Below are 21,009 nucleotides of genomic sequence, written 5' to 3' on the forward strand. Positions count from 1 at the left end.
GGCTGGCACTGAAGCTCTCCATAGTAGTGCCAGCTCCCAAACACAATGATATTTACTGATTCAGAAGGAGTAACTGTTTGGGTACTCTGAGGAGGCAATAAGAAAAGGCATCCCACCTTCCCCTGCCTGCCAAAAGCCATAGCTAGACAAGAATGATGGCAAAAACTTCTGAGGTTAGAACTTAGTGTTCTTGTGCAGCTATGCTTTACTGGAACGTGCAGCTAATCCATGCTAGTCATGGATGTGACAAGATCTGGGGTGTGTGGGCTGAGTGTGCCTTGATATTACTCTTACCTCTTGCGGTCAGTAGAAAGCCAGCAATAGTAGTGGGTGGTTTAAGAAAAGCTGGCAGTATTCCATTTGGTGTGCAGTTGATGTGTATATCTGTCTCGGGCCCCAAACTGCAATATCTCAGTAAGAGTTATTCACATTCTTACAGCTGCGATACATTTATCAGCTGCATTATTTCATTTTCCTCTCACTTGCTGCTTGTGATTCTCCTACATCTGGTTACCTGTAGACCTGAAGTGCTGCATGCTTGTTGTGGCATTGTCAAAATAATGTTTAGCCTGTACCTGCAACACAATTCCCTCAACATGTTTCTGCTTATTTGGCATGTCGAATGTTGGCAGCCGGTGTAATGCCAGCAGTGATTTCTTTGTGTAAAACCCTCAGTTGCGTAATTGATTGGAAAAAAAAAAACAACTCTTAAATGTTATGGCTGTGCGTGGAGACCGCAGGTCATAAAAACAAATGGAGGTGAAAGAAAAGAAACAGCAATGGGTGCCACGTTAATACCCGTTTGTCGAAAGATGAAGGCTCATTTCTGTGATTACGGCAAAGATGTTGGTGATGAATTGCCGTGCTTGTTGTTGCTTTTGCTAAATCTTGAGGGCCGTTTTATGGCAAAGTATAGCGATGGTATAGATCCATATCCCAGTTTAAAACACATCCAGAATTAAAGCTCAGAGCATCACTGACCGTCTGTGAAGAACGGTTTACAAGGCCTGGGCTATTTTACAACCTCTTTGTACACTTTACGGCTCACAGTGGCTGCAAGGAAATTGGACCAGTTTGGTTTTACTTGGCAGATAAAACAAATGTCAAAAAAGTCAATATAAAATGTATTCTAATTTGGCTGAGTTAAAAGGAGCAGTATACAGTGGAATAACTGAATGTTGCATTAATGTCCAACAGTTAAATTAGCCTGCCACGGTCTGCTTTCATACCTTAAATCTGTTTGCATTGCTTTTAAGACATTACTCGTTTAAAAAAACAAATAATACTAACAGATTGCGTTCAATCCACCGAGACATAAATATTTGTCAATATAAATTGCAAGGACTGCACAGAGGATCTGCAGTGCTACAAATCTTGACAAGTGCAAATGGTTTATCACATGACAAAATATCTTGTTTGAGGGCGTTGTGATGGAATCCGGAAAGGCAACAATTCAGTGTTTCGAATACATCAACGTACCTTGGTTATACCAGGTTATGCAACCCACAAATATTTGTTTAAAAGCTTGTACTACGTCACACTCTTTTGCAGCAGTGTAATTGATAAGATGCCATGACATCAACCTGCACTTTTTGTCTTAAATTACTGTGACTCTGTTTCGTGCTCCTTTTCGCCCAGTAAGCCACCTCTTGGTTGAAAATAGAGCCCCAATCCTGGCCCTCCCCTCCCTTATTATAGTTTTCCTAGCGAACAGTTTTTTTTCTTTCTTCCCTTTTGCTTCTTTAACAGGAAACTTCTGAGAAAGTAGGCCTAGATGACACACGTCGACCACAGCTTTGTTACAGTTAAGGCCTCTTTGTTCAATCTTAACAGCAGAAAAAGCTTCAAAAATATGTGACAACCGGCCAAAGGCTCGCATAGTATGCAGTTTTATTTAATATGCCACTTCTCTCTGCTAAAACTCAGAAAGTTTGGGTGGCTCGGAGGCCGCTTTTTTATCCACTTGACAATGAACTTGCCTCCTCCTCTCAACTTCCCATTAGCCGATTGGGGCTTTTGCTACTGTCTCCCCTTCTTTCCCAGCGTAAACAAGCCTTGGCAAAGTCAATAGGTCTCGCCTATGGGAGACCTATTGGCTTTAATCCATGTTGTACAGCTGCGTTGTTTTTTGCTGTGCAGCATGGCTAAAAGTTAGGAAAAAAGCACTGTGACGCAGCCAATGCTGGGCGAGACTGAGCGAGATTGGCTCTGCCAATGCATATTTAAAGATGGTGGCATAGCTAGCAAGCATGAGGAAAGAGGGCTGATTGGAAGACCATATTGACTCTATGCATTAAACAGCTGTGTTTTGAGAGTAAAAAAATCACCATGCATACACGTTGAGGGTGCGTGTAGCTCCCTATCGGTGCTCGTCGGTCTGAAAGCTTACAGGTGTTGGTGGCCATCCGTCTTTCGTGTGCCCAGCACATGCTGACACAGTTATTGGTGGCTACTGGCAGCTGATCTTGTTTCACCAGCAAGTACGTGGATGAAGTCATGTAAACACTACTCATATTAAAAGTCAGTGCCTCTCTGTAAGGATCAGTAGCGCCATGAAACCTCTGGGTGCCCGTGCGCTATACAAATTACGAATAACATATCCTGCGTAGTCGCCCTACGTGCCTTCAGTGTACAGTCTGTGTCCAGTATCCCAGCATTACAACAAATTCTGAGGTACGATTGCCTAAGAGCGAAGGTTCAACTGCTGCTTGTTCCTGCTCGTCATTTTATCTTTGAGGTCAATAAAATTGCTGGGTACGTAGGGTGTGCGGCATATCTACATTTTTATTCTGGCACGTACACATAAGCACATTGCGAATCTGACCTAATTGCAATATCTCAATGTCTTCCATGTCCTGTATCTTTGAAAGACTGACATTGTCATAAATGGCCCTTTATATATAAAAACGAATATACAAATACTCTGTAGGAGGCATGAAGAGGATGGAGGGTAAGGAGCAACTATTTGATAATGGTTTTAAATGAAGATAAAGTTTTCTTGGAGGGTTTCAGGAATATAGTGCAAATAGGCTTTTAGGGACAGTATGTAATCTGAGGATGTAGAGCTGCAGAAACAACATTATTTGCATGTGTGATAGGGTATTGTATGGTAGCATTTGTGTAGAGCGAACTACTGTAATGTGGGATGCTTAAGCGCTCCTACACATGGATAGCCTTCTTCACCATGTGGGTGTGTGGTGGGAAGTATGTTGTCTTTGCTTTGAGTCTATGGGGGAAGTGTTTGTGTTGTGTGTGCTACACATATGTGCTCACTAGTAATCCAGTTCCTGTTGGAGAACCCCAGGGTGTCCTGTGAGCTTGCAGGCATCCCAGGCAAATGAAATGGGGGGTAGGAGGTGGCTTAACGGCTAGAGTGGTCGACCTCAAAGCTGGGGAACTTTGAGTCGCTGCAGGGAGGTTCAACACCCTGTGATTCTGGGCAAATCACTTAATCTCCCTATGCCTAACAAAATGAATTTGTCCGAAAGATAGGACAGATCCTCGCGACTGGGCGATAGGTCATCACCCTTTTGCCATCTTCTTGAGCTGCACTTACTTTATTGGACACCACAAATAAATATCCCATGAAAGGACTTCGGGACACAGACACCTGGAGTGACTGCAGTCACAGTTTCGTTCTCCACAAGCCCTCCACTGGCCAGCCGCTACCACAGACAGCGGAGCTTCAAAACACAGCAGGCAGCAGCCACTGGTGGCCCAGTGAATCATGGTGTCTGTCCTGGTCAGTTGGCATCCGCCCTGCCACCTACCATCACAATGAGCCACAAAGAGAAAGCAAGTAGACCTCAATCCACATATGGATATCCCGGCTTGGAGGGGGCCGGTGGGGGCCTAATATTAGGATGGGCCATGAGACGAGAGTTGACGAGTTATAGAGGCTGACCTGAAGGCCATCAGGTAATTGAACGGAAACGATAGAAAAATAAAACCCTGGGCAGTGTGGCGAAGAAACAAAAGGGCATGCCACATATCTTATTATTCTCAAAACCCAACTGAAGGATCCAACAAAGGCAACCTAATGAGATTGATGTCACAAGGGGTTACCATGTTTATTTGTCCCAGATTAATACACAGAGTACTGGAAGGTTTCTTGAAATCTAAAGGTATACAAGTTATAGCAGACACAAGCCTTTAAGCTCTTCGCCAGTGCTTGTTTGCCTGCCTACTATTGATATACAGAGTAAAGTGCTCTTTAGGTGTATCCTTGCTTTCTCTTGTTAATTGATTGCATCAATCAGGGGCTTCTTTTGAATTCTCTCATTATTTTATTGAAACATTACACTATCTCTAATCAATCCGAAGTGGCTGCAAGGTGGCGCGTCATCACTGTGCATGACTCCCCAACCCAGTTTCTTGCTGTCCTCATATTTACTTCCACTCCTCTGTGCCTCTCCGTTCACAATAAAATATGTTGTTGGTGCTGTTTCTCCTCCACCCATCCCAGCCGCATATTATGATCTCAGGATTGAAGAGTATCTTATCCAGACTGACGCAAACCCTCATTCTCTGCTGTAGCTCATCGGTTAGTCGTTATATCATCACGTGTTGTAATTTGCCAGTTACTTCATCACATGTGTATTGGGGTTCCTCACAGTGTGGATGAGCTCTCATGAGACGGGCACCCATTGCTTGATGCTGCACGCCTTCCTCAAGATCTTCTGTCCACAATTTCATAAGGCGCAGCTACCTTGAGGGCAGTTCTGTCCAAAGCTAGGCTCTGCCTGGCTGTGACAGAGGGTGGGTGTGACCGTACACTACATCCAGGGCTTTAAGTGGGATGAAAAAACGGGGGATGGGTCTCGCAAAGGGGCGTGGCTAATGTGATAGGCGTGGCTTAAAACACATCAGCTAAAAATCTGTGCTTAGCTTAGTGCGCCGCCCAACTTGTATTTTGCAGTTTCTGTCATTGCATCCAGATATATGATACAACTAGTAACATCATACCTACAACAAGTCAGGACTATTGGCTTTGTCAGTGGTTGTTAGTTGCATAAGAGAAATAAGCAGCAACTATGGCTTGTATATGATATTGAAAAAGCTTCCACTTAAAGCCCTGGAGACACCACGACAATGTTGCTGCTTCTGAGTTTCAAAAAGAGAAGGGAAATCCAGAGAGAATATGACTCTGTCAAGGATTTCTCTTCCCCTACAAGGGTCACCCGGCATGACGTCATGCCGTAACTTCTCCACTAGTGAGAAGTAAGCAGTGTGAGCACGCACTCATCGATGTGCCTGCGGTCACTGCAGTCGGACAAAAAAAACGGACCGCCTGTGCCAGGGCACAAAACAGAGCTCGATAGAGACCCGTTTCGAGCCCCACGTTAAAAAACTGCTGGTGCTCAGCACCGGTGAGACCCGGCCCACTTAAAGCCCCGACTACATCTCCATGGAGTGCGGCCTGAGCTTCTACTGAAGTGTCCCAACTCATGGGTAAAACTTCTAATAAGAACTATTGCAATCGTCTGAGTCACTATCATTTATAACGTCTGTAAGATCTTCAAATACTACATAGTGGGAAGCTAAGAAGGTGGACTGCTTCGGAATGCTTGTAGATGTTTTTCTGATTTCAAACACAGCCCTGGACCGCAGAAGCCACATTTCAAGTCACGAAGGAAGAGCCTCACCCGGAAAGGGAACTTGAAGTGAACTGGAGCCTTCCGCCTCAATGAACTTATTTTACATATTTTGCAATTGTGTCTGCCTTGTGTCAAAGGAAGTGCAGTGTCCACAGCGGTCCATGTGGATGGGAGCAGGGCAGAGGGGTAAGTGGCTTCTTTTATTGCAGATCATCCATAAAAGGCAGGTTCTGTTCTCCAAGATAAAGTCTCCCGCTCTGAGGAGCGCCTGTGAGAAGCAAGCTTCATTGATTCATTTCACCATTAAGAAGGCTATCCATAATGTTCCCGAGATGGCAGCAATGGGATCTCCATTCTTCTTTCTCACTTACTTGAGACAATTATGCACAAATATAATTCCGAGAATCATCGGACTCATTCAGTTAATTAGCAACTCGAAATTGAAAAGCTTGGTTCTTTCTGGAGATTTCAGTTTAAGCCCCACCTCCCTTAATTCTACATAATAATTTAGATAATATTAAAAATCAGTAGAGGTTAATTAAACTCTCTTCAACCTCTAGCATAAAATTACAAATATGTACAAAATTGCAGCTGCAAAGCAATATACGACCCCTTCTTAGGCGGTTTATCAGGCATTAGCACCGTGCCCATCTTTTACCCTCACGGTTTGTCGGAAGGGGTAGCCAACATTAAATCCCCTGCCTGTGACTGTGTTGTGTGAGGTTCAATGGAGCAAAATAGCGGGGTACAGCTTTTGGTACAGGGGAATTATAATCCACACTTAATGCTGATCTGTTTTAAAATCTGTTTTTCAAATTAATTAGTCATAAAGTTTCATGATAAACAGATCAGATCAGAGCTATGGGAGGCTATTTGACGTAACTGTTCCCAATAACTAATCCTGCCTGTTGGCTTTCTCGTGTGCTTTCCACCACCAGTGTAGTCTTAAGGCTTTTAGGGGCCACAGGCAAGACATATTTTGAGGGTCCTGGTATGGAAAATAATTGAATGTGTTTTTACTCATTCCATACTAATTCAAGCCTGCATGATGTCAGAGTTCTATATAACATGTTAAACTTTAACAGGGTCGCACAAAAACAGTTGGAATAGTTCTTCATTGGGGCTCTTAAAATCTCATAGATGACGGGGGGTGGAGTGTCAAAGACTAAGAGAATGGGGTAGGTTGAGAGGAAGAGACGTTTAGATAGAGAAATAGAATAGACTGAGTTGAAAGAGAGGAGAAAGCTAATTTTCCCTGAGGGAGATGGAGGGGGCGTTTGGATGGTGGGGCCTTTGGAAATTGCCCGCTGTGCTCAGGCCTTAAAATATCTCTAGCCACTATAACCAGCGTAAGCCAGCTATATTGAACATAAAGTACCCCTCAAGGCAGACATCAGACACACAGTACTAAAATGACAAATCTCTGCAGAATTTTAATCAGCAAAACAGTTTACATACACTGGGTTTCTGACTTCAGGTTTACTGCCGCCTAGGGTTTGATGGAGTGGATAGTAGCAACAAAGCACCTGCCTACTATGGTATTATCTGAGCTTCAGTATATAAAAATACCTGCTTCTGGCTTTAACGCTGCTTAATAATAATCCAATCTTAAAGCTTTATTATAGGTTTTTACAATAAATAAGTCGGGTCTACTGCCTTGGTCGTACCTTTTCAGAAGAAACGGATGAGGCCCAACTTACATTTTTCCTGTGAATCAAGCAGCCTTTATCATTGGCTTGTCAACATAACTCATTGAACAAAAGGTTTCCCACCATGCAGCCACTAGGCATACATTCATAAATTACAGATATGTCCACAATTAGATTTCTCAAAATAACATACATCTCCTCCTAAGAGGGCCTGTGAGGTTTGCCACCATTCAGTGGGACAACCCACACCAGTACCTGCCTACTGTGGGAATCTGTGAGACTGACTGTAACAAAATACCTCTCTGAAAGCTTTTTTTGCAGAGAAATAATCTACCCTTGAGAGCCAATCAACTTTAACATATGCTTTTCACAATACATGTTTCAGGCCTTATTGTTTTTTTTGGAACATTCGATAACTAAACATCAGACATGTGCCATATGACCTTATTGACTTGTCACTATAACAATCTCAGGCCTACTGCAGTGAGTGTAAGGTTTCGTTGAGGCATAATATGTTGTGGAACTCTTTTGGCGCTGACGCTGATCACTTCTGCCCAATCAAATGCAGTTATAAGGAAGGTTATCACGCTGGTGGAGTCAACGCTCCTGTCTCATTAGTGCTTCTTAAATCTCCTTTACTGTTCATCACACACATTCTGTCAACAACTCTGCTGTTAAGCCGGAACTAAAATGGGATCACATATTGTGGGGCAAGGAGTTCTGGATACAGTGCATGCAGGGAAAGCTGTGCCCATTTTCGAGTGTGCTTGATGTGCAGAACACATGTTGTGGGGAGGCCCAATAAGGCAGTAGTTAGACACCAATCTTCTCTCCATGTAATCCTGTTTACTGTGCTCTGAATATTTTCATCACTATGTTTTGTTATGTTACATATGTTTTTGTAGCGCTCATTCTTTCATTAGCGTGGCCTCGGAGCGCTGTGCTAGTGTTCTATTGTCATGTATTGCTTGCATCCCATGTGGCTGCTTCACAGTGTGGCTCTTGATCTTAAAAGCGTTTTGGAAGCAAGTGTCAGCGGGCACCTGGTTGTAAACATACTCTAAGATCTACATAAAGAAATCAGCTTTTTAAAGTTCCACATTCTACTTTGCTTGCTGTGCATTGCAGCCGCTTGCCAGGCCACCCCCGCCCCCTGGAAACATCACCCCAGCTAAGTGCAGTGTTGTAAGGTATACAATGGGTATGCAATGAGGTCATAGGACCCACAGGGCCCTGGCGGATGCTATGTTTATTTGAGGTTGCAGCGTGAAGTTTAGACATGTTAAGTGTAGCCAAGTCCCTTGAACTAGTAGCAAAGAGTTGAAACAGATCACCTGTGCAGATAAACTGTTTTTTCCAGTGGCCTTTTGCACTGACAGGTTTACAGCAAGATTATATTTATTTTCCCCTTGATGCAGTATTCTTCCAAGGTGCGCCCATTTTCCATGTGTATAATAGTTTTTGCAACATCAGTTTATAATACTTTTGTTCTGGAAGGCGAGTAGTTTATAACATATGCAATAAGTGCCTCAAACTAATTCTTTGGAAGTGTTTTCCTGCCTGCAAAGAAGAACTCGGTGATTGTCTTAAACTTAATTGAAGAAGCTGCGAGGCAGCCTCGATTCTGGTCCATGGGATGCATAAACAACAGTGTTTTCCACTCATGGGGTGGGAGCACTTTGGTTTTTCAGGTGAACAGTTGTTGAACTGATAATTGTCTAAACCTTCCAGGCGTTCCTCCCAGTTCTACAATAATTTGATGAAGAGCTTCACCCTGATTAAATATTCAAATTAAGAATGAGTGTCAATATGGCTTCCCATTGCCCGGAATGATGATTAATTGTGTTCAAAACTCCAGCGGCCGCTGTAATCTGCACCAACCCGTTGTTCTTGATTATTTTTGCAATGCACTTGCCATGTTGCTGTTTAAATTTCTAAAGTAGTAATTGATTTGCCAGATGCTGCAGTCCTGCTCACTCTTTCAAGATATGTCTTTAGGAACTTTGGGAGTTTGTAATTATAATTTCTCTGTTTTTTTTCCCCTACCAAATGCCAGCTTGTTTTTCCTTCCATGTGTGCTGGTGGAATGGCCTGGCCTACAGCTCCGAGATGGTAGATTCAGTAGAGAGTTAAATTGGTAAATTTGTGTTCATTTACTGCAGACAAATGTGTGCGTAGAGGCGACATTTGATGCATCTCCTTTCGTGGTGCTCCGAAGAGTAATTATAGTGGAGTAAATTTTCAAACCTAGGGTTAGTCCCTGATCGACCTGTTGCAGAGGTTTTTGAACAAATTGTGTGTCATGGAATATTGGGAGGAATGGTGAAGGGGTGCGCTTGGAAGGGCGGTGCAGTACAAGATCGGAGGTGAAGAGAGGGGTGTGGAGTGTCGGCCAAGAGGCAGAGAGCAGTGGGGGATAGGGATAGAGGAAGAGGTTGTAGCGAGTAAAGGGAGATGCTACTTAGCGGCAAACCTTCGTAGGGAGGATGCTGGATCTGGCTGTAGGGTAGCGCAATCCGATGAAGGCCCAGAGCTCCTGGTAATGGTGAAGCTGAGAGTGAACCCAGTGGCACTTTCACTAGTATTTGTGGTGAGTTGTGTTCTCAGTGCAGTTAGTCGCCGTTTTATGGTCCAGAGGTCTTCGTAGACTCCTCTGCACGTCACACTCCTGCTCCTCGGATAAAGGTGCTGACTTTTTCCGAAGCCCATAAGTAATAGAATGATAATTACCCTCAAAATGTTTCGTTTTCCTCTCAAAAGAGGATGCTTATTACAACAACAAAAATAGGAACTAATGTGGCCTCCTAGAGTGTAAAAGAGATCGTTGATCTCGCTTCCTCTACATCTCAGGCAATCACCCTCACTGCCGCAGTTATGGAAGGACCTCGAGACCTGGCTCGTCGACTGAACTGCAGACACCCCCAGCCCCCCTGCCCCCCCAGGGACCTGCAACCCTAACGAGTGATTAACCGTGCTCTATAAGAATCCTGATTGATTGAGTGATGTCCGAGTGTGATCCACAACCTCGCAGCCTGGGAGGCAATGTGCTCCTGCGCTCTTTGCTTCAGGCCCAGGCCACAAAACAGTAGTAATAGACCTAAAATAATCCACTGGAAATCCATTTGCACCAAGCTCTCGAATGGCAGACTTCATTGGGAAGAGCTGTGAACGCATGCATGGAGACATGCAGGGGCCAGCAGACTTTGGTGCGAAGAGCTGTGAATACAAGAATGGAGGCATGCCGGGGACAGCAGACTTCGATGTGAAGAGCTGTGAATACAAGAATGGAGGCATGCCGGGGACAGCAGACTTCGATGTGAAGCGTTGTGAATACAAGAATGGAGGCATGCCGGGGACAGCAGACTTCGTTGGGAAGAGCTGTGAATGCATGCATGCATGGAGGCATGCAGGGGCCAGCAGACTTAGGTACGAGGAGCTGTGAATGCATGGCTGGAGGCATGCATGGGCCAGCAGACTTCGGTGCGAGGAGCTGTGAATGCATGGCTGGAGGCATGCATGGGCCAGTAGACTTTGGTGCGAAGAGCTGTGAATACAAGAATGGAGGCTTGCCGGGGACAGCAGACTTCGATGTGAAGCGCTGTGAATGCAAGGATGGAGGAATGCAAGGGACAACAGACTGCAATGCGAGCAGCTATGAATGCAAGGATGAAGGCATGCAAGATATAGCAGACTTCGTTGGGAAGAGCTGTGAATGCATGCATGCATGGAGGCATGCAGGGGCCAGCAGACTTCGGTGCGAGGAGCTGTGAATGCATGGCTGGAGGCATGCATGGGCCAGTAGACTTCGGTGCGAAGAGCTGTGAATACAAGAATGGAGGCTTGCCGGGGACAGCAGACTTCGATGTGAAGCGCTGTGAATGCAAGGATGGAGGAATGCAAGGGACAAGAGACTGCAATGCGAGCAGCTATGAATGCAAGGATGAAGGCATGCAAGATATAGCAGACTTCGATGGGAAGAGCTGTGAATGCATGCATGCATGGAGGCATGCGGGGGCCAGCAGACTTCGGTGCGAGGAGCTGTGAATGCATGGCTGGAGGCATGCATGGGCCAGTAGACTTCGGTGCGAAGAGCTGTGAATACAAGAATGGAGGCTTGCCGGGGACAGGAGACTTCGATGTGAAGCGCTGTGAATGCAAGGATGGAGGAATGCAAGGGACAACAGACTGCAATGCGAGCAGCTATGAATGCAAGGATGAAGGCATGCAAGATATAGCAGACTTCGTTGGGAAGAGCTGTGAATGCATGCATGCATGGAGGCATGCAGGGGCCAGCAGACTTTGGTGCGAGGAGCTGTGAATGCATGGCTGGAGGCATGCATGGGCCAGTAGACTTCGGTGCGAAGAGCTGTGAATACAAGAATGGAGGCTTGCCGGGGACAGCAGACTTCGATGTGAAGCGCTGTGAATGCAAGGATGGAGGAATGCAAGGGACAACAGACTGCAATGCGAGCAGCTAAGAATGCAAGATGAAGGCATGCAAGATATAACAGACTTCGTTGGGAAGAGCTGTGAATGCATGCATGCATGGAGGCATGCAGGGGCCAGCAGACTTTGGTGCGAGGAGCTGTGAATGCATGGCTGGAGGCATGCATGGGCCAGTAGACTTCGCTGCGAAGAGCTGTGAATACAAGAATGGAGGCACACAGGGACCAGCAGACTTTGGTGCGAAGAGCTGTGAATGCAAGGATGGAGGCATGCCGGGGACAGCAGACTTCGATGTGAAGCGCTGTGAATGCAAGGATGGAGGAATGCAAGGGACAACAGACTGCAATGCGAGCAGCTATGAATGCAAGGATGAAGGCATGCAAGATATAGCAGACTTCGTTGGGAAGAGCTGTGAATGCATGCATGCATGGAGGCATGCAGGGGCCAGCAGACTTCGGTGCGAGGAGCTGTGAATGCATGGCTGGAGGCATGCATGGGCCAGTAGACTTCGGTGCGAAGAGCTGTGAATACAAGAATGGAGGCTTGCCGGGGACAGCAGGCATCGATGTGAAGCGCTGTGAATGCAAGGATGGAGGAATGCAAGGGACAACAGACTGCAATGCGAGCAGCTATGAATGCAAGGATGAAGGCATGCAAGATATAGCAGACTTCGTTGGGAAGAGCTGTGAATGCATGCATGCATGGAGGCATGCAGGGGCCAGCAGACTTCGGTGCGAGGAGCTGTGAATGCATGGCTGGAGGCATGCATGGGCCAGTAGACTTCGGTGCAAAGAGCTGTGAACACAAGAATGGAGGCTTGCCGGGAACAGCAGACTTCGATGTGAAGCGCTGTGAATGCAAGGATGGAGGAATGCAAGGGACAACAGACTGCAATGCGAGCAGCTATGAATGCAAGGATGAAGGCATGCAAGATATAGCAGACTTCGTTGGGAAGAGCTGTGAATGCATGCATGCATGGAGGCATGCAGGGGCCAGCAGACTTCGGTGCGAGGAGCTGTGAATGCATGGCTGGAGGCATGCATGGGCCAGTAGACTTCGGTGCGAAGAGCTGTGAATACAAGAATGAAGGCTTGCCGGGGACAGCAGACTTCGATGTTAAGAGCTGTGAATGCAAGGATGGAGGCATGCAGGGGCCAGCAGACTTTGGTGTGAAGAGCTGTGAATGCAAGGATGGAGGCATGCAGGGGACAGCAGACTTCGGTGCGAAGAGCTGTGAATGCAAGGATGGAGGCATGCAGGAGACATCAGACTTTGGTGTGAAGAGCTGTGAATGCAAGGATGGAGGCATGCAGGGGCCAGCAGACTTCGGTGCGAGGAGCTGTGAATGCAAGGATGGAGGCATGCAGGGGCCAGCAGACTTTGGTGCGAAGAGCTGTGAATGCAAGGATGGAGGCATGCAGGGGCCAGCAGACTTCGGTGCGAGGAGCTGTGAATGCATGGCTGGAGGCATGCATGGGCCAGTAGACTTCGGTGCGAAGAGCTGTGAATACAAGAATGGAGGCATGCAGGGGACAGCAGACTTTGGTGCGAAGAGCTGTGGATGCAAGGATGGAGACATGCAGGAGACATCAGACTTTGGTGTGAAGAGCTGTGAATGCATGGTTGGAGACATTCAGGAGACAGCAGACTTTGGTGCGAAGAGCTGTGAATGCAAGGATGGAGGCATGCAGGGGCCAGCAGACTTCGGTGCGAAGAGCTGTGAATGCATGGTTGGAGACATGCCGGGGACAGCAGACCTTTGGTGAAGAGCTGTGAATGCAAGGATGGAGGCATGCCGGGGACAGCAGACTTTGGTGCGAAGAGCTTTGAATGCAAGGATGGAGGCTTGCCGGGGACAGCAGACTTCGGTGCGAAGAGCTGTGAATTCAAGAATGGAGGCATGCCGGGGACAGCAGACTTCGGTGCGAAGAGCTGTGAATGCAAGGATGGAGGCATGCAGGAGACATCAGACTTTGGTGTGAAGAGCTGTGAATGCAAGGATGGAGGCATGCAGGGGCCAGCAGACTTTGGTGCGAAGAGCTGTGAATGCAAGGATGGAGGCATGCAGGGGCCAGCAGACTTTGGTGTGAAGAGCTGTGAATGCAAGGATGGAGGCATGCAGGAGACATCAGACTTCGGTGCGAAGAGCTGTGAATGCAAGGATGGAGGCATGCAGGAGACATCAGACTTTGGTGTGAAGAGCTGTGAATGCATGGTTGGAGACATGCAGGGGCCAGCAGACTTTGGTGTGAAGAGCTGTGAATGCAAGGATGGAGGCATGCAGGGGCCAGCAGACTTCGGTGCGAAGAGCTGTGGATGCAAGGATGGAGGCATGCAGGGGCCAGCAGACTTCGGTGCGAAGAGCACTGAATGCAAGGATGGAGGCATGCAGGAGACATCAGACTTCGGTGCGAAGAGCTGTGAATGCAACGAGTGAGACATGCAGGAGACATCAGACTTTGGTGTGAAGAGCTGTGAATGCATGGTTGGAGACATGCAGGGGCCAGCAGACTTTGGTGTGAAGAGCTGTGAATGCAAGGATAGAGGCATGCAGGGGACAGCAGACTTTGGTGCGAAGAGCTGTGAATACAAGGATGGAGGCATGCAGGGGCCAGCAGACTTTGGTGTGAAGAGCTGTGAATGCATGGTTGGAGACATACAGGGGCCAGCAGACTTTGGTGTGAAGAGCTGTGAATGCAAGGATGGAGGCATGCAGGGGCCAGCAGACTTTGGTGCGAAGAGCTGTGAATGCAAGGATGGAGGCATACAGGGGCCAGCAGACTTTGGTGTGAAGAGCTGTGAATGCAAGGATGGAGGCATGCAGGAGACATCAGACTTTGGTGCGAAGAGCTGTGAATGCAAGGAGTGAGACATGCAGGGGCCAGCAGACTTTGGTGCGAAGAGCTGTGAATGCATGGCTGGAGGCATGCATGGGCCAGTAGACTTTGGTGCGAAGAGCTGTGAATACAAGAATGGAGGCATGCCGGGGACAGCAGACTTCGATGTGAAGGGCTGTGAATGCAAGGATGGAGGAATGCAAGGGACAACAGACTGAAATGCGAGCAGCTATGAATGCAAGGATGAAGGCATGCAAGATATAGCAGACTTCGTTGGGAAGAGCTGTGAATGCATGCATGCATGGAGGCATGCAGGGGCCAGCAGACTTCGGTGCGAAGAGCTGTGAATGCAAGGATGGAGGCATGCCGGGGACAGCAGACTTTGGTGTGAAGAGCTGTGAATGCAAGGATGGAGGCATGCAGGGGCCAGCAGACTTTGGTGTGAAGAGCTGTGAATGCATGGTTGGAGACACAGCAGACTTTGGTGCGAAGAGCTGTGAATGCGAGGATGGAGGCATGCAGGGGCCAGCAGACTTTGGTGTGAAGAGCTGTGAATGCAAGGATGGAGGCATGCAGGGGCCAGCAGACTTTGGTGTGAAGAGCTGTGAATGCAAGGATGGAGGCATGCAGGGGCCAGCAGACTTTTGTGCGAAGAGCCGTGAATGCAAGGATGGAGGCATGCAGGGGCCAGCAGACTTTGGTGCGAAGAGCTGTGAATGCAGGGATGGAGGCATGCAGGGGCCAGCAGACTTTGGTGTGAAGAGCTGTGAATGCAAGGATGGAGGCATGCAGGGGCCAGCAGACTTTATTGTGAAGAGCTGTGAATGCAAGGATGGAGGCATGCAGGGGCCAGCAGACTTTATTGTGAAGAGCTGTGAATGCAAGGATGGAGGCATGCAGGGGACAGCAGACTTTGGTGCGAAGAGCTCTGAATACAAGAATGGAGGCATGCCGAGGACAGCAGACTTTGGTGCGAAGAGCTGTGTATGCAAGGATGGAGGCATGCAAGAGCCAGTAGACTTCAGTGCAAGCTGCTGTGAATGCAAGGATGGAGGCATGCTGGGGCCAGCAGACTTCGGTGCGAAGAGCTGTGGATGCAAGGATGGAGGCATGCAGGGGCCAGCAGACTTCGGTGCGAAGAGCTGTGGATGCAAGGTTTGAGACATGCAGGGGCCAGCAGACTTTGGTGCGAAGAGCTGTGAATACAAGAATGGAGGCATGCCGGGGACAGCAGACTTCGATGTGAAGTGCTGTGAATGCAAGGATGGAGGAATGCAAGGGACAACAGACTACAATACGTGCAGCTATGAATGCAAGGATGAAGGCATGCAAGATATAGCAGACTTCGTTGGGAAGAGCTGTGAATGCATGCATGCATGGAGGCATGCAGGGGCCAGCAGACTTCGGTGCAAAGAGCTGTGAATGCAAGGATGGAGGCATACAGGGGCCAGCAGACTTTGGTGTGAAGAGCTGTGAATGCATGGTTGGAGACATTCAGGAGACAGCAGACTTTGGTGCGAAGAGCTGTGAATGCAAGGATGGAGACATACAGGGGCCAGCAGACTTTGGTGCGAAGAACTGTGAATGCAAGGATGGAGGCATACAGGGGCCAGCAGACTTTGGTGCGAAGAGCTGTGAATGCAAGGATGGAGGCATGCAGGGGCCAGTAGACTTTGGTGTGAAGAGCTGTGAATGAATGCATGCATGCATGGAGGCATGCAGGGGCCAGCAGACTTCGGTGCAAAGAGCTGTGAATGCAAGGATGGAGGCATACAGGGGCCAGCAGACTTTGGTGCGAAGAGCTGTGAATGCAAGGATGGAGGCATGCAGGGGCCAGCAGACTTCGGTGCAAAGAGCTGTGAATGCAAGGATGGAGGCATGTAGGGGCCAGCAGACTTCGGTGCAAAGAGCTGTGATTGCAAGGATGGAGGCATGCAGGGGCCAGCAAACTTTGGTGCGAAGAGCTGTGAATGCAAGGATGGAGGCATGAAGGGGCCAGCAAACTTTGGTGCAAAGAGCTGTGAATGCAAGGATAGAGGCATGCAGGGGCCAGCAGACTTCGGTGCAAAGAGCTGTGAATGCAAGGATGGAGGCATGCAGGGGCCAGCAGACTTTGGTGCGAAGAGCTGTGAATGCAAGGATGGAGGCATACAGGGTACAGCAGACTTCGGTGCGAAGAGCTGTGGATGCAAGGATGGAGGCATACAGGGTACAGCAGACTTCGGTGCGAAGAGCTGTGGATGCAAGGATGTAGGCATGCAGGGTACAGCAGACTTCGGTGAGTGCATTTGCTTTCACAAAGCACCAGATCGTGACTGCATGTCGGTATGAGATGGAGTCGATATGTGATACTGAACTAGTGCCTGCCCCTCCCCTCCGATGCCAGCTGCTTACATTGGTTGGGGTCACTTTGTGACAGATACCTAGTGCATGCTCCTGCCTCCCACACCAGCGGCTCACATGGGAAGCTGTCCATCATGCACCGTCTTTACATTGCAAATGCTGATCACCTGCCCCCTCACTCAGTGACCAATAAGTGTCTTGTGGCTGCAGTAGCGGTGCCCGGTGCATTGTTCCATTTTGTTGAGAGTCACATTTGAATGGGGTTTCCTTGGGCCACTTCTCAGATACAATCCATACAATGCCCATGAATTATAACTCTTGGTACCTCTTGGTCTGGCTAGCGCTATATAAAACTTCATAATAATAAAAATAATAATAAATAATTTCAAAGACAAAAGGCTGTGCTTACCTCATAGTAAATCATGTATGACCGATACAGGCATAAAGTAGACCCTTTTCCAGGCACAGGCCCTTAAAGTTTGTTGATTACCCTTGGCTTAAAGAATATACAAAATATCAGTATTTGAAAGCTACAATTTGAAAAATCTGAGATATCTGTTCACACTTTTAAGTTGAATTTCTCTATTGAAATTTTCTTTGACCGCTCTTAGTAATAATTGTTAAACTCTTGGGGACGTCGTATAAAAGGTACTTCCGATGATCGGGGCAGGTGAGGAGAATTTGTGCCTTTTGCAGTGTTCCTTGGGCTATTACAGAATGGGCTGCAGCTGTGAGTAGACTATGTCTATGCAAGGATAATGCATAGACAAACGAGGGAAAGCAGTTCACCCAGTGTCTGCACCATATTACAGAACTACAGCGAAAAGGGGACTTGAAGAGAGGAGAGAACATGATTCGAGGTACCACACTTTGCCCCCAACCATAGCTCTCTTTACGAGAGTGCAAATACTTTCAAGTACTTCTGTGGGCCGTACAGGCAAAGACTGCAAACCATTCCTCCTTTTCCCTATCTGGGCAGAGGTTTTTCAGTGTTTCCTTCTCCAAAAAGGCAGACTGGGGATCTGGGACTGTAATAGCTTGGGAGCAGTAGTTCCACAATTTAGGATATGCAGAACCTGATGACGACCGTTGGAGACTGAGGGCTTCCAGGGCTCTCCCTCCTATGAAGTCGCTTTAGAGAGCAAGTAGGGTCCTGGTGAATACCACTTTATGGGCAATAGGTTTTGGCAGAAACATGTTGACCACACTATACTATAGGACACGAGTGAGAGTAGGAATCTTCGGTGTTCTTTGGTTGTTTTTGACCTTATGGCAGGGAACATTAACAACGTTTTGATTTTGATAGTTAATTTCCAATAAATTACTTTTCCAGTTTGAGGGTCCAATATCAGTAGCCCTTCTCTTGAAATTATGAGAATATCTCTCCCTTTAAAAAAAAAGATCGCCATGAAGAGCTCACATATTGGATCCCACTGGGATAAGCACTTTCGTGCTTGCCCAAAGTGGAGAAACCCAATAATCAACCTTGCCCCGCATGTAAGTGAGGGCTTTGCATCCTTAACATAGGAATATCAAGGCAATCAATCAGGGTTGGTAAAGTGCAGTTTCTCATCTGTGAAGGTCTCAAGGCGCTGGGGGGGGGAGGGGTGGCTCAGTTGAGTGCTGGGGTCATCCGAAAAGCCAGGCCTTGAGGTCTTTCCTGAACTGGGGCAGTGTGGGAGATTGCCGGATATGGAAGGGAGGGTGTTCCAAGCTTTGGTTGTGAGGTAGGAGAAGAACTTTCCTCCCAGTCTAGTCTTGCTGGTATGCCGGACGGAGGCCAGAGAGAGCTGGGTTGATCGAAGGTGTCTTTTGAGTGTGTGGAGGGTGAGGAGGCTGTTCAGTTATGCAGGTCCGGTGTTGTGAAGGGCCTTGTATGTGTGGGTGAGGAGTTTGAAGGTTATTCTTCTTTCGACTGGAAACAAGTGGAGATCGCAGAAGTGATGGGTGATATGGCTGCGACAGGGGATGTCGAGGATCAGTCTGACTGCGCCGTTCTTTACAGTCTGGAGTTTGTGAAGGAGTTCCTTGTTGATTCCGGCATAGAGAGCGTTGCCGTAGTCCAGTCTGTTGCTGATGAGTGCATGTGCGACAGTTTTTCTGGTTTCGGTTGGGATCCATGCATGCGGTGGATGTTGAAGTAGGTCGAGGAGACCGCGTTGATCTGGCGGTTCATTGTGAGCGTCGAGTCTAGTTTGATGCCGAGTTTTGGTGAGTGCCTGGCGGGTTTGGGGGATTTTCCTAAGGGTGGAGGGCCACATGGAGTCGTTCCATGTTGAGGGGGTGGTGCCAAGGATGAGGACTTATTTATTTTCTGAGTTAAGTGTCAGGCAGCTGTTCTTCATCCAGGTGGCGACAGCTTTCATCCCCAGTGACCCTTTGAAGGAAGTAAGGAGGTCTCTCTGGTGCACGGAATATGGTTTTAAATATCTGGGAACATACATCAATCCCTTTACGGAAGCCAAGTGATCCCACAAGTGAGAGTGCTGTTGTGATTGTGTCCGCCATTCTGGTTGTCTGTAAGGTGGGACAGGGGACAGCTTCCTAGAAATATGTTGCAATTCTAGAAGGGTGCCATCTTGGAACACAGTTTACTTTGGGCCAGAAAAGGCATAATGGGCTGTGGCAGTGGTGAAATCAAGACTTTTCCACCTATGGTTCAAACAGAAGTTGTTACCATGGTTGGTGTACGTGCAATGAGTTAGTGTTCAAGTTAAAAGTGTGCACTCACAACAGGATACGGAGAATAGGCTGTATCTTGGATTGCCCTGTAGCCCAGTTACAGAGGCTGCAGTGTGCAGAAACAGATCTGATTGCAAGATCCGCTTAGGGGGAGCCGATTCCTTCAGTCCTCTCTTGGCTTCCTTGGTACACATTGAAAAGTTTCAGGTACACTCAAAATACATGAGGCCTTCTGCAGGAGGGCCAGTTTTGTATGGAGTGTGTTAGTCCTTCATACTCTTGTAAGAGCTTTGCGATTGCGACTTGTCCATCGACAATGGGCGGCTGGTGGTAGGCCTGTGCTGCACTCTCTCCACACATCTGGAATGTGTTGACGCTCCTCCTTCCAGCATGTAAGACTAAAGCCACCTGCACTTGGGAGTAGAAGAATTTGATATTCCTGATATAGTTTCCCAGCAGCCTACTTTCAACCCTTCCTTTGATGAACAGCGCTTAGAAGCCTTCCTGTGTTGTGTGTGTCTCTGGGTTCCAGGCAATTCACAATCCAGTGTTTTCTTGACTCGCAACACAACACAACACAACAAAAAAGTTGTATGACGTTTTAATTTAAAAAAAAATAAAAGTAATTCCCTTCAATAATGAGGAAGCAAAACACTAAGCAAGAGGCACTGAATATATGTCTGTTTTGTCCTAAGCGTCTCCCTCTCCTCATAAGCCCGAGCTTATGAAAATGCAGTGTCCGAGGTTTTCCATCGAATATTGTTTGTGATTATTTTAAAGGTGCAAATGCGAATTTAACTTGTACTTTGTTTTACCCTAAAGCTGTTTCTAAATTGCATGACACTATAGTGCCACCAATATAATTGTAAAAAATGTATCATTTTGCAGTGTAATGAAATTGAGGAAATGTGTAGCATTTTTTTCAGTTAATGCCGCGGGCAAAAATGTCCCAGGTTTGCATTAACCTTGTTCCACAGAATTTTGTTTATTTGAAGGATTGTTTTCAAAAAGTTGGTTATATTAAAAAGAAAATCTGCAGTGAAATGCTTACAAAAATAATTTAGCAAAACGTCTATTTGCAGCTTTTTTCTCGACAGAACCTAATGTCATCCACTTTAACGCCCCCACTTTTAAAATAGGATGTTCATATGTTTTTACAGAGAATTTCATGGAATACTAGAAATCAAACTCTTGAAATTGAACCATTGGTTGTGTATATTGTTTTGATTATGCATCTCTGGGAAAGAGCAATGTTCTATGCAGATGACAAAAGTCCTTCTATTATTACATTTTCTTTTTTTTCCTTTTAACTAGGCATATATCTTTAACGCTTCCTGCTAGTTTTCGAGGCAAAAACACTCGACCAGACTTTGAAAACCAGCACTCGAACCTGTACGCCATATCGGGTAGGTCTATGACTTTGGTTCTTTGCAGTTTTGTAGTAAAAAGCGGATA

The 21,009-nt window shown here is 47.0% G+C and overlaps 1 protein-coding gene across 1 annotated transcript in view; it reads left to right on the forward strand.

Moving 5' to 3' along the window:
- MVB12B (multivesicular body subunit 12B) overlaps window positions 1-21,009 on the forward strand; it is a 465,468-nt gene that overhangs the window by 237,213 nt on the left and 207,246 nt on the right. The window contains exon 7 of the mRNA XM_086924708.1: window positions 20,869-20,960. Within this exon, the coding sequence (XP_086780834.1) occupies window positions 20,869-20,960 (92 nt within the window). The remainder of the gene's footprint in view (window positions 1-20,868; window positions 20,961-21,009) is intronic.

The sequence above is a fragment of the Lissotriton vulgaris genome, chromosome 5 (genome assembly GCF_964263255.1).
Source record: "Lissotriton vulgaris chromosome 5, aLisVul1.2, whole genome shotgun sequence".
In the NCBI taxonomy this organism is placed as follows: domain Eukaryota; kingdom Metazoa; phylum Chordata; class Amphibia; order Caudata; family Salamandridae; genus Lissotriton; species Lissotriton vulgaris.